The sequence below is a fragment of the Nelumbo lutea genome, chromosome 5 (assembly GCF_056320005.1).
Source record: "Nelumbo lutea isolate HS-2025 chromosome 5, American lotus-T2T, whole genome shotgun sequence".
In the NCBI taxonomy this organism is placed as follows: Eukaryota; Viridiplantae; Streptophyta; class Magnoliopsida; order Proteales; family Nelumbonaceae; genus Nelumbo; species Nelumbo lutea.
The window spans coordinates 9871944-9889158 of NC_142688.1; the positions used below are offsets into that span (position 1 = coordinate 9871944).

General features: G+C 39.2%; 1 protein-coding gene across 3 annotated transcripts; it reads left to right on the top strand.

The window, feature by feature from the left end:
• The first annotated feature begins 930 nt into the window (after positions 1-930).
• On the top strand, positions 931-3589 carry LOC148850250 (putative carbohydrate esterase At4g34215). 3 transcript variants are annotated; one of them, XM_088943417.1, is made up of 3 exons: positions 1211-1332; positions 1449-1928; positions 2884-3589. In XM_088943417.1, the coding sequence occupies exons 2-3, from the start codon at positions 1455-1457 to the stop codon at positions 3112-3114; spliced, it is 705 nt and encodes a 234-aa protein (XP_088799543.1). In that variant the 5' UTR covers positions 1211-1332; positions 1449-1454; the 3' UTR covers positions 3115-3589. The 3 variants fall into 3 exon arrangements, with proteins under 3 accessions (XP_088799541.1, XP_088799543.1, XP_088799542.1); XM_088943416.1 differs by having other exon boundaries at positions 1228-1332; positions 1425-1928; XM_088943415.1 differs by having other exon boundaries at positions 931-1928.
• Positions 3590-17215: the final 13626 nt, after the last annotated feature.

Consider the following 17215-nt stretch of genomic DNA (forward strand, 5'->3'; position numbering starts at 1 on the left):
GAACTAATAAACTCGTTTCTTCAAGGAGTTCAAACCAGCCTCCCACAACATAGAACATCTTGGCCTTGTATTGGGAATATCTTTTAATGATGATATCATTATTTTTTATATTATCATTAGGAGATGTTCTTAATACATGGCAGGAATGTGTTGTGGGGGATTGATTTGATCTCTTTTTCAAGTTGTTAATTTGTGAAGACTTGTGTTGTGAGGAGTTTATTTTAGTAGATTGTTGCTCTCTCTCTCTTTCTCTCTCTCAAGCAGTTTCTCTTCAAAAACTGATTTGAATCATAGAGCACTGTTTTAGTCTCAGGATAGAAGATGATGAACTATGTTTTTCTAAAAGATAGTTTTGACATTGTAAATCGCATATAATATCACTTGATATAGATACCTGATGGATTATTAATAGCACGTTTTAAAGTTTGAAAATTAAATTGACACTAAACCCAAAATACAGGATATTAATTGAAAATTTTACCTCCCAAAGGATACAAAATACAAGGTTTTAACTTTAAACTCTATTTATTTGTAGTTATTCTCTTTCCCAATTAAGTTTAAGGCTTAGTTTGAAAAGAATATAAATACATATAAAATATAAGAATTTACACTCTACATATTTGTATTTGTAATCTTTACCAAATGAGTATAAGGAAAATTTGATGATATGCACCGAGAAAGGAACATTTTTGGCCCTCCATTCATTGCAAGCCACGTTATCTATCTGTGTAGCATATAGAAGAGATAAGACTTCCCACAGGACAAGCCCGTGCCCACACCGTTCCAACGCCATTATAACCTTCCACTGGGAATATCTCCCCATGACGGACGCTGAACTCCATATTGAAGGGATCGAAATTGTTTGACAGGAAGAAGATGGAGGAAAGTAAGAAACCAAATAAAGAAAACGTGGAAAACAGTGAAAGAAAGAGAGAAGTCTCATGCGGCAGATTTTGTATGGAAGACCGAAAAGCACCTCTTTACAGGCATAATCCGGTGTAGACCCCTTCTGAAAAAAAAAGGAAGAAAATGTGAATTCAGACACAATAGACCTCCTAGTCCACTTCAGATCTGTCACGGATCAGACTTGTTTCTTAAGCCATGGCTTCTTGGTTTATGCGAAAAGCGATCCTCTAATTCCCGAATCCACCTATCCGGCTTTCTCTCTTGGGATTCTCTTCGACTCTTTTCTATATTATTATTATTATTATTATTTATTGGCCAATAAGGAAAACGACTTCGATCGTCTCGTCCCCAAACATAGAGAGAGAGAGGGAGGGAGGGAGGAGGATTCTCAACTACGAACATACAACGCCGTGAATTGAACGCAAGGTATGCTCTCATTGATACTTTTCATCCTCTTGGCTTATGCCTGGTTATTGAAACCGGCGCAAGTGGTTCATGGATCTGGGTTTTTATACAAGGACATCTTCCTTCTTGCCGGGCAGAGTAACATGGCCGGCAGAGGAGGCGTCGTTGATGAGAAATGGGACAGATTAATCCCTCCCGAAATCAAACCAAAACCGTCGATTCTCCGGTTCAGTGCAAAGCTCAGATGGGAGGAAGCTGCGGAGCCTCTTCACGCCGACATCGATGTGAATAAGACGTGCGGAGTCGGACCCGGTTTGGCGTTTGCAAACGTGATAAGGGACAAGGATTCAAGCATTGGGGTGGTGGGTTTGGTGCCTTGCGCAGTGGGAGGGACGAATATCCTCGAGTGGGCACGGGGGACTCACCTGTACAATCAGTTGGTGAAGAGGGCTATGGCATCTCTCAATGAGGGTGGAGCCATTCGAGCAATCCTCTGGTACCAGGGTGAGAGCGACACCCTGTCTAAATCCGACGCCCAATCGTACAAGGAGAACTTAGAGAAATTCATTCAAAGCCTACGCTCTGATCTCAACTCTCCTATGATCCCAATAATCCAGGTATCTCTAATTCTCTATCTATCTGCCGACTTTTATTATATTTTTTCTTTCTCTCGACTGTTGACTCGAGTGTTTGATCTGAGACAAATGGGTATGATCCCACGTTGCTATTATATAGAATGAGCTAGTAATTGGTTGGTGCATGTGCCTCTCATTTGATTTGAGCATTTGGGAAAACCTGTTCTAGACTAGTAGAATGTTCCATCTGTTGCTACATTAAGAAGCTACACCTCATTCCTGCTGGCTGCGGGCTGCTGCTATGGAGGCTTCAAAGTTCAAACCCTCCGCTCATCTCTTTACATTAGAAGTCCAAATCCAACAGTTTTGACATGCGGAGGAAGTCAACGGGTTGCGATATTGGCACAATGGATTGGGATTACAATTACATTGGGCTTGGATCAAATGTCTCAGGAGTCGGGGATTGGTTGAGATGAGTACAACAACCCAGGCCGATCCGTAGTCCATAGAGTAATTTTCAGTTGGATACCTAATATATATGACATTGGATAGCATTTTATCTTTATATAAATTAATATATTACAATCCAAACGTCCACATGGTCCATCACCTAACTTTAACCAACCTTATGCCATTTTGGGCCCCATCAGACCAGTACTAACATTTGGGTATCTTTTCCAGTGTGGCTACAATACATCCAATCAACATTTGTTTCTTTTTTTCCCGAGAATTCTTTTGGCTCTAGCGGTGGTAGTTATTTGAATCTGAACGTATAAAAGGGAAAGCACAGCTGAAGACCTAAAGCTGTGGAGTGGAGAAGTGGGACCAAGGATCTTGGGCTTTCTATTTCAACCCTTCTGCCTGGAAAGCCCAGAACCCGAGCCGGGCCCAGGCTAGTGGGCGTGTCACAGGTGCAAGGTCCGGCCTGGGCCTGTCCCATGATCACCCCTAGGGTCAAGACCCACAACCCATCTAAAAGTTTTTGGTGTATGTGTAGATGGCTCTGGCATCAGGACAAGGGCCGTTCGTAGAGACGGTAAGGGAAGCTCAGCTGGGAACCGACCTACCAAACGTTAGGTGCGTTGACGCCAAGGGACTGCCACTTGAAGTAGATAACTTGCACCTCACAACACCTGCTCAATTAACGCTTGGGGAGATGTTGGCTGACGCCTTCCAAAATTATTTTCAAGGTTCAATCCCCATCACCAGTGACGCTCCCAGGAGATAGATAGCACGGTTTGTTTTCATTTTTCAAACTTTTTTCAATGGGCCCACAGCATAGGATGCTTGAACGATCCTGACCACCTGATTCGGATCAACAACCTTTGGGCGGATGAAATATGGGAGTTGTTAGCAAATTGACCCACTGCAATAGATGCGATACAAATGTTGTATAGTGCACAATATCACAAGTGTTGTGGCCTTGTGGGTTCACCAAAAAAATGTATCCGAATTCCTGAACTAAATTGGCAGTAAGAATAAGCAAAGCGCACGTGAGTGAACCCCACTCGAGCTTTTCAAATATATCCTTGAGCCCTCTGCTTGTATTTTGCTAAGTATCATTTTTTGTCATTTGTTCGTATGGGCTAAATGTGACTTGTCGTGGTATTTTCCTTGTCAAGGCTAAGTCTTTGTTTGTTTGTATCACTGGTGCAAATGAAGTGTCCAATTCTTTGGTTTAATTTTACTACAGATTTTATATACATTTTTTTTTGTTTATTTATATTGCAGACAAGTTAAAATAAAACCAGAATAAAATAAGGTACATCCCCCGAGGCAAAAATCAACTAAATTTGCAATTTTTTCGTTTACACTCTCATGCACTTGTCCTAATATATATAAAATTGCATTGTAAACAAGCATAGATTTTCAATTGATATCTCCCACCTTGTGTAATTCCTCCTCATTTAACATAAAAAAAAAAAAAAAAAAAAAAAAAAACATAGCCTTTAGTAGATTTTTTAATGCCCATACCATTAGAATTTTTGGGATAAGTTGATTGTACTTCACCTCAGAATTCTAAATTCAAGTGAGGACCTATAACAATTCAAAATTATAAATGCATTCATCTATAATACCCATACTTGCTCGTGAGTAGGGGTGGCAAATGGGTGGGTTGGGTAACGGTTGAATACCAACCCACCCATATTGACCCATCAACCCACCATGATGCATCATTAGTCCTTATTAAAAGGGTTACAACCCACCCTAACCCTAACTCACCCTGATCCACCCATATTAACCCACTTGATTCATCCATATTGACCCTTAATTACCTCACCCATACTAACCTATCTACCCTCACTTATAAATACAAAAATAGGTTGGACTGGCCCATATATCCAAAGTAATAAACTTTAAAAGAATAATCTCTTAAGATTGAGACATGACAAAAATGAGTCATGTCAACCTGCATACCCGAGAATGCAAAAATTGTAGATAAATGTAGAAAATGCAAAAAAGTACCAAAAAATTGTAGAAAAATACAAAAAATATGAAAAATACAAAAAACTAAAAAATTATAGAAATTTCAGAAATTTTGTAGAGAAAAATAAGAAAATATGCAAAAAAAATATGTAGAAAAGCACAAAAAATGCAGGAAAATACTAGAAAATACATAAACAACAAAAAATAGCAAAAAAATTGTAGAAATGCAAAAATTTTATAAAAGTTCTTTCGCAAAAGTACTTTTATGAAAATACTTATACAAAAGTACATCTATAAAAGTGCTTTTGTGTAAAAGTACTTTTATAAAAGTCATTTTATGCTTTTTTAAAAGTATTTTTCGTAAAAGTACTTTAATAAAAATGCTTTCGTGTAAAAGTGCTTTCATAAAAGCACTTTTACAAAAGTGCTTTTGTGCTTTCATAAAAGTGTTTTTCGAAAAAGTACTTTCATATAAAAGTGCTTTTATAAAAGTATTTTTATAAAAGTGTTTTCGTATAAAAGTACTTTCATAAAAGTGCTTTCGTATAAAAGTACTTTTGTGAAAATGCTTTCATAAATGTCCTTTTCATAAAATTGCTTTTGTATAAAATTGCATGTGAACACGAAAGTTAATAAAATCTATTTTATTTCACGTTTAATCTCAAAATGTAATGTGACATGGTGGTTTGGAAGTCTAATGAGATGTCTCTACAGTAGGAGGCATGAATTCAAATCATTGCAACTTATAATATTGGAGATTTGGCGAGTATAGATAGAGTTGACTTTGACCTACCCCATCTTGACCCGTGCGACCCAACCCATCCTAACCCTAATAGGTACCCTTGACCCAACCCACCCTGACCCTTTTCCATTGACCCTAATGGGTTAGTTGACCCATATTGACCCACCAATAGATTGGGTGGGTCAAATGGGTTAGGATCAAGATTGCCAGCCCTACCCATGAATTGGCATCAATTCCAAGCCAGCACCTACCCCAATTGTATGTGGAGCTAAGATTTTTTAGGGTGGATTGAACAGTAAAAACCCCTAGATTTTTTTGGTATTTCATACCATGACACTATTTGATTTTGGCCAGGCCCAAAAGCCCTAAAAGACCAAGAAATGTTGGAGGTAGGGGTGTCAATTAGACTGGATTTGGTCCAATCCAATCTAGTCAAATGTGTGCCCATTACAAATGGACCAGGTCCAATCCAATCCAATGAATATTTTGGATCATTTGGACCGGTCAAATTCATTGTCTGGACCATCCAATATGTTCAAATTTGTTTTAATTTACATCAAATCTAAATCAAACCTGGTCCATTGACGCCTATATTCTTATCTTCTATCAATGGATTAGATATTGGCTCAATTCAACCCAATCCAATATAAATTCATTACGAATGGACCAGGTCCAATCCAATCCAATAAATACTTTGGACCATTAAGTCTGAATTGATCCAATTCAATGTTTTGTTAGTCCATCCAATTCGCACAAAATTGATTTTGGTTTTGGATAACTCTAATCCAAAACCGGTCCATTGACACCCCTAACTGGGGGTTAGATTTAGTGATTGACTAACACCCTTACATAACCTAATAATCACTTATTACACTATCTATTATCTATTATATAAAATATTTATATTAATTACAGAAACTAAAACAACAAGAAAAAATGTAGATTATGAGCTATATATGATTTGATGGGTGGCAAGGTCAGGCAGGAATGAACTAGAATGGATGTGGACCAAATCGAGTCTGTTTTTGACCCTCTCCACTCACTTGTAGTAGGAAATCTACAATATAAACCAATCCAATACTTGAATTTGGAATATTTTAACAGCCCGAATTGTTATTATTAAGCACGTTTAAAATCGATCGTTGTTGATTCGGGCTGTTAAACCATTGGACCTGGGAGTGTTGACTTGGTCAATAAATTAATGATCCAGTCAATTAAATTGCTAAACCATTCAATCTGATGAAAGATTTTTTGGTCATTTATATTTTAATTTTTTTAAAAGTGATGGGTTGATCTAGTCAGGACAAATGATCAAATTGCTAACCCAGAAAACACTGGCCAAAGCAGTTCATTTTTATGTTTCTTTTTAAAACCTTGTTATTTATTAAGTGAAATGCACATATGAAAAAGGTGAAACTGAAAGTAATCAAGGTTCAAAGTATTGAAAACCCATAAAATAATATATATATATATATATATATGTGTGTGTGTGTATATATATATATATATATATGTGTGTGTGTGTGTGTGTGTGTGTGTGTGTGTGTGTGTAGTAAAATTATGTAGTAAAAATATAAATTATAATTTTATGAATTATTCAATTTAAATGTTATTCAAATAATAAAAATTTAACATTCAAAAAAATATATATTTCAATTATTTCAATAACTAAATATCTTAAATAACTGAACATTAAAAGTAGCTAAATAATTATATAATAAAATATTTAATATTACGTAATAACTTTAAAAAAATAAAATTCAAATAATGAAAACTTTTAAATATTTTACATATTATTTAAAAATTTAACATGACTAAATTTTAAATAGTTAAAATAAAAAAATTATGTAATAAATTAAAAAAAATATTAGAAGTAGAAAAATAATTATAAAAGATTTCATAATATTAATATTAATAATAATTTAGTATTTTACAAAATTAATAACGAATTATGTAATAATAGTACAAAATATAAATTTACAGATTATTAAATTCAATAAATAGTTCACATTTTAAAAATCTAAATAATAATATTATTTAAATAAATAATTTCACTTATATCAATTAATAATTATAGAAAAATAACTTTAAAAAATTAATATTTAATAGTAATAACTTCACAATAATAATGTATATTCGTTATATATTTATATATATACACTAAAATTAATATTTATTGTATTTCCAGGAATTACTTATTGCATTTTTTTAATATTTTTTCAATAATTATTTATAAATCTTTTTTTATTTAATAGAAAATTATCAATAATTATTGGAGACTAAACAACTATTATTTAACTTTTGAAATTTAATTTATTGTCTTTTTTTATAAATTTAATTTATTTTATTTTTATTAGAAATCTATTGTGTTTTAATTATAAATTTGTTTTCAATAATTGAATATTTTTTGTATAATTTTTCAATAATTATTGGATATTAAGTTATTGTTATTTATTAGGGACTATACTATTAATTTAGCTGAAATTAGGAGTGCTTAATGATTGGTTCAGTTCAATTGCAGGCTATTTCACCAACCAAATCGACTTGGTTAGGTTGGGAGTTTGTCACTCGAAAACCGACTAACCATTAGTGATAACTGCCAACTTGGTTTGTATTGATTTGGATCTATTTTCGGTTTGTTTTGTTTGTTCAAATGATTTAAACTTAAAAATTAAATTTAAATTTAATAAATTACAATGACATAATTAAAAAATAAACTAAAAAACCAAATTTATGATATGAAATATTTTAGATTAAGAAATATGGGAAATTTCCCACTTTCCTGTATTAAAAAGTTTATTTAATATATATATATATATGATTGGGTTGATTCAATTTTGGTCGGTTTACAAATGACCAAACAAAAACTGACCTAACTTGGTTGGGTTGGAAAATTGCTGAACCAAAGCTGATTGGAAATAGTAGAAAATCAAACCAACACAGGCCAAGTTTGATTTGATTGATTATTAAAAAGTTTAAATATAAAACAATTATATAATCTTATGTATTTCTATTGTTTAGCTTCGCTTAACAAAACCCATGCATTGCGCAGGTCCCCACTAGGATATATATGCCTCTCCTTGCTCCAAATCCCCCTTCCTAATTTCTTGTTTTTTTTTTTTGAATTTTTTATTTTTTTAATTCCACACATTACCCATTAAACCAATAAGAAAATCACATAGGCTTAATTATTTCTAACAACCATAAAGAAAGAGGGATTTGGTTTTCTAATGTTTATCCAAGTGGCACCACTTTCTCTTAAATTGTCTCTAATTCATATTTATCTCCTAAATTATCTCTAACTCCAATTTTTCTATTAAATTATCTCTAATTTAGTAGAGAGATTCTCTCTTAAACTATCTCTAATTCTTATTTATTCTCTCCTCCACTTTTTATCTATATCTATCCAAAGAAAGTTTCAATTAAAAAATGTTCAGAATTATTTAAGTATTATAGCAAAATTATACTCTAAATTTAAAATATTTATTCAAAATACAAAAGTTAATTATAATAGACTCAATATAAAATATTCATCATGAAATTATGTAGTAACAATATAAATTATAATTTTATGAATTATTCAATTTAAATGTTATTCAAATAATATTAAAAATTTAACATTAAAAAATAAAACATGATTTAAATATTTCAATAACTAAACATCTTAAATAACAAAACATTAAAAATATCTAAATAATCATTTAAAATATTTAATATTATGTAATAACATTAAAATAAATAAAATTCAAATAATGAAAAATTTTAAATAATTTACATATTATTTAAATATTTTATAACAAAATATTTAATGTGATTAAATATTAAATAGCTAAAGTAACGAAATTATGTAATAAATTTAAGAAATTTCTTAAAATAAGAAAAATAATTATAATAGATTTCATAATATTCATATTAATAATAATTAAATATTTTATAAAATTAATAACAAATTATGTAATAATAGTACTAATTATAATTTTATGGATTATTAAATTCAATAAATAATTAATATTTTAAAAATTGAAATAAAATATTTTTTAAATAACTAAATAATATTTTAAATAACTAATTTCACCTGTATAAATTAATAATTATAGAAAATAACTTTCAAAATATTAATAATGTGTATTCATTATATATTTATATATACTAAAATTTATATTTATTTTATTCTTAGTAATTATTTATTGTATTTTTTTTTAAATATGTTTTCAATAATTTTTTATAAATCTATTTTTTCTTTGTTATTTAATAGAAAATTATCAATAATTATTGGATATTAAAAAGCTACTATTTAACTTTTGAAATTTAATTTATTGTATTTTTGTTATAAATTTATTTTTAGTAATTATATATATTTTGTAATTTATATATTAATATTTATTAAAGATTAAACTATTTTTTGAGATTACACTATTTACTGACTACTTTCATTATAAATTTAGGCCCTACTTGGATAGGCTTATATAAAGCACTTTCATACTTTTGAATGTATAAAAGTACAAAAAAAAAAAATGACATAGTTTTTTTGTATTATGTACTTTATACATTTTGTTTTCATACTTTTGAACTTCATGCTTTTGGCGAAATTGTGCTTTCGTTTTCGTGTGAACGGGTGGTCATGCGTGACCACCCTTCAATAAATTGTTGACCTTACCTCTACTTGCTATTGCTAGAATCAAACTGTCATCACCGGTCTCAGGCCCCGAAACCTCCAAAAATCATCACTATAAGTAAAAATAAATGTGCTTTTGTCAAACAGAAAATGGTACTTTTGTTTTGAAAAATCATACTTTTCAAATTTTTACTCAAACGGTTTTTAGAGAAAAAAATACCAGAATAAGAATATTTTATGTACTTTATACTTCGATATTTTTAAAAGTATAAAAAGTAGAAGTCTATCCAAATAGCATCTTATTTTCAATGATTGTGTACTTTTGCTATAAATTTTTAATCATTATTGGAGATTAAACTATTGCTATTTATTAGAGATTAGACTATTAATTTAGCTGAAATTTAGAGTGTTCAAGTATTGGTTCAGTACAATTGCAAGTTGTTTTGCCAACCAAATTGACTTGGTCAAGTTTGGAGTTTGTCACCTGAGACTGATTGACCATTAGTAAAAACCTGCCAACTTGGGTTGTATCGATTTGGGTTTATTTTCAGTTTGGTTTGTTTGTTCAAAGGATATAAAATTAAAAAAATTTAAATTTAAATAATTATAGTGATATTATTAAAAAGAAATTAAAAAATAAATTTATAATATAAAAATATTTTGGGCTGAGAAATATGAGAATTTTCCCACTTTCATGTATTAAAAAATTAAATTTAAAATACAAAGTATTAGTATATATTTATGGTTGGGTTGGTTCAGTTTTAGTCGGTTTACAAATGACCTAACCAAAATTGACTTAACTTGGTCGGGTCGGAAAATTGCTAAAATAAAGCTGATCGGAAAATACTAGAAAACCGACCAATTTGGATTGAGTTCGATTGGATTGTTTATTAAAAAGTTAAAATATAAAAAAGTTATATATTCAAATATTCTTATATATTTCTATTATCTAACTATCCCTTAACAAAGTCCATACATCACAAAATAATACAAAATAGGATTTGTACTCTATATATTATTTGGCTCTTCACTATTGTAAATACATCTGACAAACATCTCTTGATTGTTGTGTTTTCATCTGTAACAGTGGCCAAAGATGTACAGCTGTTAAGGTTGTCTTGGTGATTAATCTCATCCAAATCTGATTCAATTTCATCATCATCATTCAAAGCCTTATCTTAACTATATGGTCAGCTACACAAATTTTGTTTCGTCGTTCCCTTCTGTTGAAAACAAACCTGAATATTTGAATCAATTTCAAACTCAATAAATTTGTACAAATTTAATAAAAAACTACAAAAATTAATCAATTTCACCATTGCAATGCTAAATTTTGGCATGCAGGTAAATATTCCATCTTCCTATCCTCCCTTAGACATGAGTATAAATCCCTTTGTCTTCCTATGACACGTTGAAGATTCTACTCCAAGGTGTTTTCTCCCAACATGTCATTCTATTGAGAATGTATGATATTTCCAACCCCAAGTTTGCTTTATTATAATCTCCTTGGACCTTGATGAAGGAAGATTTGGCCCGACCTCTCTATTACGTGACACATGGCGTGGGAACAAGGGGACACTAGCGGACTGAGCTCTCTACCGGGGGCCTAAACTGACCCACCTTGTAACAGCTCGGGATACACTTCGTCGAACTGATCCACCTTGTAACAGCTCGGGATACACTTCGCCGAACTGATCCACCTTGTAACAGCTCGGGATACACTTCGCCGAATTGACCCACCTTGTAACAGCTCGGGATACACTTCGCCGAACTGACCCACCTTGTAACAGCTCGGGATACACTTCGCCGAACTGACCCACCTTGTAACAGCTCGAGATACACTTCGCCGAACTGACCTGCCCTATAGATACCTCCGAGCTCAAGACCGCCTCGCTCAGCACTTCGCATCACTTGGCACCAAAACCAAACAAGTCGTACCACGCCTGACACTAAGGAAGTTCGTGCCCAAGGGCGCCGCGCCTGACTGACTTGGGATCTGACGTTTGGCGGCAGCACCCTAAACGGCCACCTGCCACCGCCATCTCTAGTTAGATGACGGTTAGGCAGTGATGGTTTTGTCTCAGCAGAAAGGATGACGGCCGAATTGACAAGCACAAGGGTAATCATGCTTGACCTGACAAGGGCCCTGGGGCGAGTGCACGAAGTGACTATAAGAGCCCCCTGTCCCCCGACAACGGAGGTATGCAAACTTTGCGCTATCTGGTATTACCTTGCTTTTGAAGGATTCTAACTTGAGCTTCGGAGCCTCTACACCGGGTTTCCCCCGGAGTTTCCCCATCTCCTCCGTTTCAGGTTCCCGGCTACCCCGTTCGGAAGCAAGGCAGCGGACAGCTAAGACTGGCCGGATCGCGCTCCATCAATTGGCGCCGTCTGTGGGAAACGCTTCAAAAAGCCTCCCTCCAAACTTCGATAACCCCCTTTTCTTCAAAAAAAAAAAAACCCAACACTCATGGCCTCCTCCAGCAACACCGGACGTGGCACGGAGACAAACGCCACCGGGGAGCAACTTCAAGTCCCCGTAGTGTGAGTTGGACAGTTCACCATCCCCCTTTCGACGGATGGGATCCCCAGCCTGAACGTGCCACAAGCAGTGGCACCCGTAAACCCTCCTACCACAAGCATCCCCTTTACTCTCCCCATTGAGACAACCTTCACTGAACCGACTGCCGTCCCCCTGGCAGCTAGCCAAAACCGGTTGGAGGACCTGATGCAGTGCATGCGGGCAATGCAAGCCCAAATGCAATAGTTCCAACAGCACCAGGTTCACCAGCACCAAGTACTGCACAACATCTCCCAGTATCACTATCAACAGCAGTTCCCCCAACTGCCAGTGAACCAACCACTACTTCCGCCTCGCCACCCCGCTCCGAGGCCGGTCAAGGCCTCCCCGCAGGATGGGCGCCCCCACCAGGTGAAGGCCTCCCGGCCCTAGAACCACCCCAACAGCCAGGCCTCGTCCCCAGGCCGAAGAGAGAAAAATGTCATCCCCGCCTCGCAACCTGCGGGCGGGTCAGGAACCTCGCCCGCGAGGTCGGCACCCCGGCGCTCCGAGCCCGAGCTCCCGCTCACTGAAAACTGATTCAGCGCCCTGGCGGCAGACTACCAGTATTTCGGACCCATCGAGCTCGGTAACACGGAGGCCAGCAACGCCAGTACAAGGCCCGCTAACGGCGAAGGCGCCGGCAAAGTTGTCGAACCACCACCCGTGCCTTGTCGGAATTCAGAGGCAAAGACATGAGCTCGGACAAGGTAGGGGCTGCCCCGGCTCTCTCCGTTCCTTCCCCCCTCGCATCGGAACTCTTGGCGGTCCCCTTACCCAGAGACTTCAAGCTCCCACTTCTGGACAAGTACGACAGGTCCTTCGACCCCAACGACCACGTTGACGCCTTTCAATCGCAAATGCACCTCGCCAGGGCCAGCGAATCGTGCATGTGCGTGGCCTTTACCACCACCCTCAGGGGGGTAGCCCGCACTTGGTACAGGAACCTGGCCCCTGGGTCGATAAAGTGCTAGCCCCAGTTCGTGCAAGTCTTCACCACACACTTCGTCACCAGCCGACGGTGCCCCAGAACGGAGGAAAGCATCTTCGGAGTAGTCCAAAGAGAAGGAGAATCTATTCGGGGCTACATCAAGCGATTCAACGAAGCATGCTTGCAGATACCGCGGTTGGACCCCACAGTGCAGCTCGCGGCGGCCAAAAGAGGGGTGACGCACAAAGAATTCAAATGGCACATGGTGGCCAACCAACCCGCAACCGTGGCCGAATTCCTCAAACTCGCGGATAAGTTCATGTGGACAGAGGAAGAAATCAACCAACGAACCGAAGGCGGGAATGAGAAAAGAAAGAGAGAAGGCGAGCTCTCCAACCCGGTGAATAGAAAAAACCCGACCCGGGAGCCGAAGCCGAACCAGTCATTCCGGGCCCCCTAGCAGTTCGGACGGACTACACGCCGTTAAACACGAGGCGGACAGAGATCTTAATGATGATCAAAGACGCTTCGTACGTTAAGTGGCCACCTCGCCTAAAGGGAAATCCGAACGAGAGAAATAAGATTTTGTATTGTAGTTTCCATGGAGACCATGGTCATAGCACCGAACAGTGTAATAACCTCCGGGACGAGATAGAGGGGCTCATCCGTCGCGGATACTTGAGAAACTATGTACAACACAACAATAATAACAATAAAGCATGTCGGCAAGGGGAGCACGAAAAGGATGCCCCCGAGTCTAGCAACAGACCTGCCGAACCGTTGCAGAAGCAGCCTCCGGAAGAGAGGCCAGTTTGGGGAGCCATCCATGTAATAGTGGGAGGTTCGGTGGTAGCGGGGTGTACCTCGGCAGCAGCCCGGACTTCAGTTCGCGAAGCGGCCCTCGAAGAACGGAACCCCCCAAAGAGACCAAAGACCGAAGAACCAATCTTTTTCACGGAGAACGACGCGCGAGGAGTCCACTACCCCCATGATGACGCGCTTATCATTAAACTAAGGATCAGCGACTTCGAAGTCAGGCGCGTACTCGTAGATTTGGGCAGCTCAGCGGACATCCTCTTCAAATCAGCATTTGACCAGCTACAGTTATAGAGGAGCGAGCTGAAGCCCGCAAACACTCCCCTGGTGGGTTTCAGAGGAGAGGAAGTCAGGCCCCTCGGAAAAGTAACTGTCCCTGTGGAAGTCGGCACATGGCCTTGTGCGGTCAGACTCAACCATGATTTCCTAGTAGTCGCGACCCCCTCCCCATACAATGCCATAATAGGGCGGCCGATCACGCATATCCTACGGGCGGCGGTCTCCACCTACTATTTGGCCATGAAGTTCCCTACGGACTTCGGTATAGGGGTAGTGCGGGGCGACCAGCTCGAGTCCCGCAAGTGCTACGTTGCCGCCCTGAAGGGAAAAACCAAGGCAGCCGACGACCTCGAACTGGAGCGGCCGGCGGAGCAAGGTGAGGAGCGAGCTTCGCCCACGGAGGAAACAGTCGCAATCCCGACTTCAGCTACGGACCCAGCTCGCACACTAAGCATCGGAGCTTCCACCGAAGACCCCCTACGAGCCGAACTGGTGAGTTTTTTACTTCAAAATTTAGATATTTTTGCCTGGTCCGCGGCCGACATGCCCGGCATTAGCCCCGGACTGATAACTCACAAACTTAATACTGACCCTGTAGTCAGACCCGTTAGACAGAAGAAACGCAACTTAGCCCCAGAACGCTGGAGAGCGGTCGACGAGGAGGTCGAGAAGCTCCTCACAACAAACTTCATAAGGGAAGTCCACTACCCGAGCTGGGTGGCCAACCCAATGTTGGTAAAAAGGCAAGTGGCAAGTGGCGCATGTGCGTCGAATATACCGACCTGAACCGAGCTTGCCCGAAAGATTGCTTCCCCCTCCCCAGAATTGACCGCCTAGAGGACGCGACCTCGGGAAACGAGTTGCTAAGTTTCCTGGACGCCTATTCGGGCTACAACCAAGTTAGGATGGACCCATCCGATGAGGAAAAAACCAGCTTCATAACTGAGTTCGGCCTGTATTGCTACAAAGTCATGCCCTTTGGACTAAAAAATGCCGGAACGACTTTCCAAAGACTTGTAAATAGGCTATTTCGGCCCCTGATTGGTACGAAGATAGAGTGCTATGTAGACGACATGGTCGTCAAGACTCAGTTTTCACAAGAATTAATACAAGACTTAGATTCTCTTTTCCAAATCCTGCGTCAGTTTAGCATGAAGTTGAACCCCAACAAGTGTGTCTTCGGTGTCACCTCGGGCAAGTTCCTAGGCTACATTGTCAATCGGCGCGGTATTGAGGCCAACCCGGACAAAATAAAAGCCATTCTAGATATGAAACCACCTCGGAAAGTAAAAGAGGTTCAGAGGCTAAATGGCCGCATAGCCGCTCTAAGCCGCTTCTTGTCTAAGTCAGCAGACCGCTGCCTACCCTTCTTCAAGGCAGTCAAAGGCAAAGGGTTCGAGTGGACCCAGGACTGCCAGTTCGCGTTCGACGAACTAAAAGGTTACCTCGCTAGTGTGCCAATCTTAGCCCGGCCCGAGGTGGGCGAGGTCTTAGAACTGTACCTCTCGGCGAGCGACGAGGCGGTCAGTTTGGTACTAATAAAAGAAACAGATCGGGTCCAACGACCCATCTATTATGTTAGTAAAATTTTGCAGGGAGCAGAGGCAAGGTACCCGGAGATAGAAAAACTAGCATACGCCCTAGTAATAGCAGCTTGGAAACTCCGCCCATACTTCCAGGCTCACACCATCATCGTCCTAACTGACAAACCTCTAAGACAAGTTTTACTCAAACCCAAGGTCTCGGGTTGACTGACGAAATGGGCCATCGAACTCAGCGAGTACGACCTCCAGTACAAACCGAGAACCGCTATCAAGGCCCAAGCTTTGGCAGATTTTATCGCCGAGTGCACTTTCAGCCACGAAGCCCCACAGGTCGAGCCTGAGGTCCCCAGTTTGGGTGAACCCAGAGCTCCTGAGCCCATAGAGTCCGAACCCCGTGAAGTAGCAGCCAGTGTGGCATCTCTCCTGGTCAGGCGAAGCGCGAACTGGGATGAAGAGCCCTGGATCCTTCACGTGGACGGTTCCTCGAACCGGCAAGGCAGCGGAGCTGGAATAGTCTTGTGCGGCCCGGGCGGCACAAAATTAGAATACGCACTACGCTTTGAGTTTGCGGAATCCAACAACGAGGCAGAGTATGAAGCACTGATTGCCGGGCTGGACCTAGCGTGAAAGGTAAAGGCAAAACACTTGGTTATCTACAGCGATTCTCAGCTCGTGGTGAACCAAGTTACCGGCGAGTACGAAGCACGCGATCTCTCCATGATCGCATATTTGGCCAAAGTAAAAGAAGCCCTGCTCAACTTCTGGTCACACATCATCAGGCAAATCCCGAGGTCCGAAAACATTGAGGCCGACGCCCTGTCCCGGTTAGCCAGCACGAGTCACAACAATATGAGAACTGTGTACATAGAGGACTTACCTAGGCCTAGTATTCTCGAGGGGACAGAGGAGGTCGCTCCCATCTTAGAAGCAGAGCCGAGCTGGATCGATCTACTCGCGAGCTTCCTGATAGACAGAACCCTCCCTGCAGAACGCAATGCGGCCAAGAGGGTGCAGCGCCAGGCAGCCAAATATGTCATAATAGACAAACGGTTATACCGACGATCGTACACGCTCCCCTATTTGCGGTGCCTGCGACCTACCGAAGCCGAGTTAGTACTCCGCGACACTCATGAAGGCCTGTGCGGCGGACACTTAGGGGGCAGAGCACTCGCCCAAAAGGCACTTCGACAAGGATACTACTGGCCAACGATGAAGGCAGAAGCTGTCGAGCTCGTCAGAAAATGCGACAAGTGTCAAAAGCACGCTAACATCCACCACCAACCTGCCTCCGACCTAAAATACCTCGCCAGCCCTTGGCCCTTTGCACAATGGGGCATCGACCTCCTAGGGCCATTCCCACCAGCAACAGGCGGAAGAAAATTCTTAGTTGTTGCAGTAGATTACTTTACGAAGTG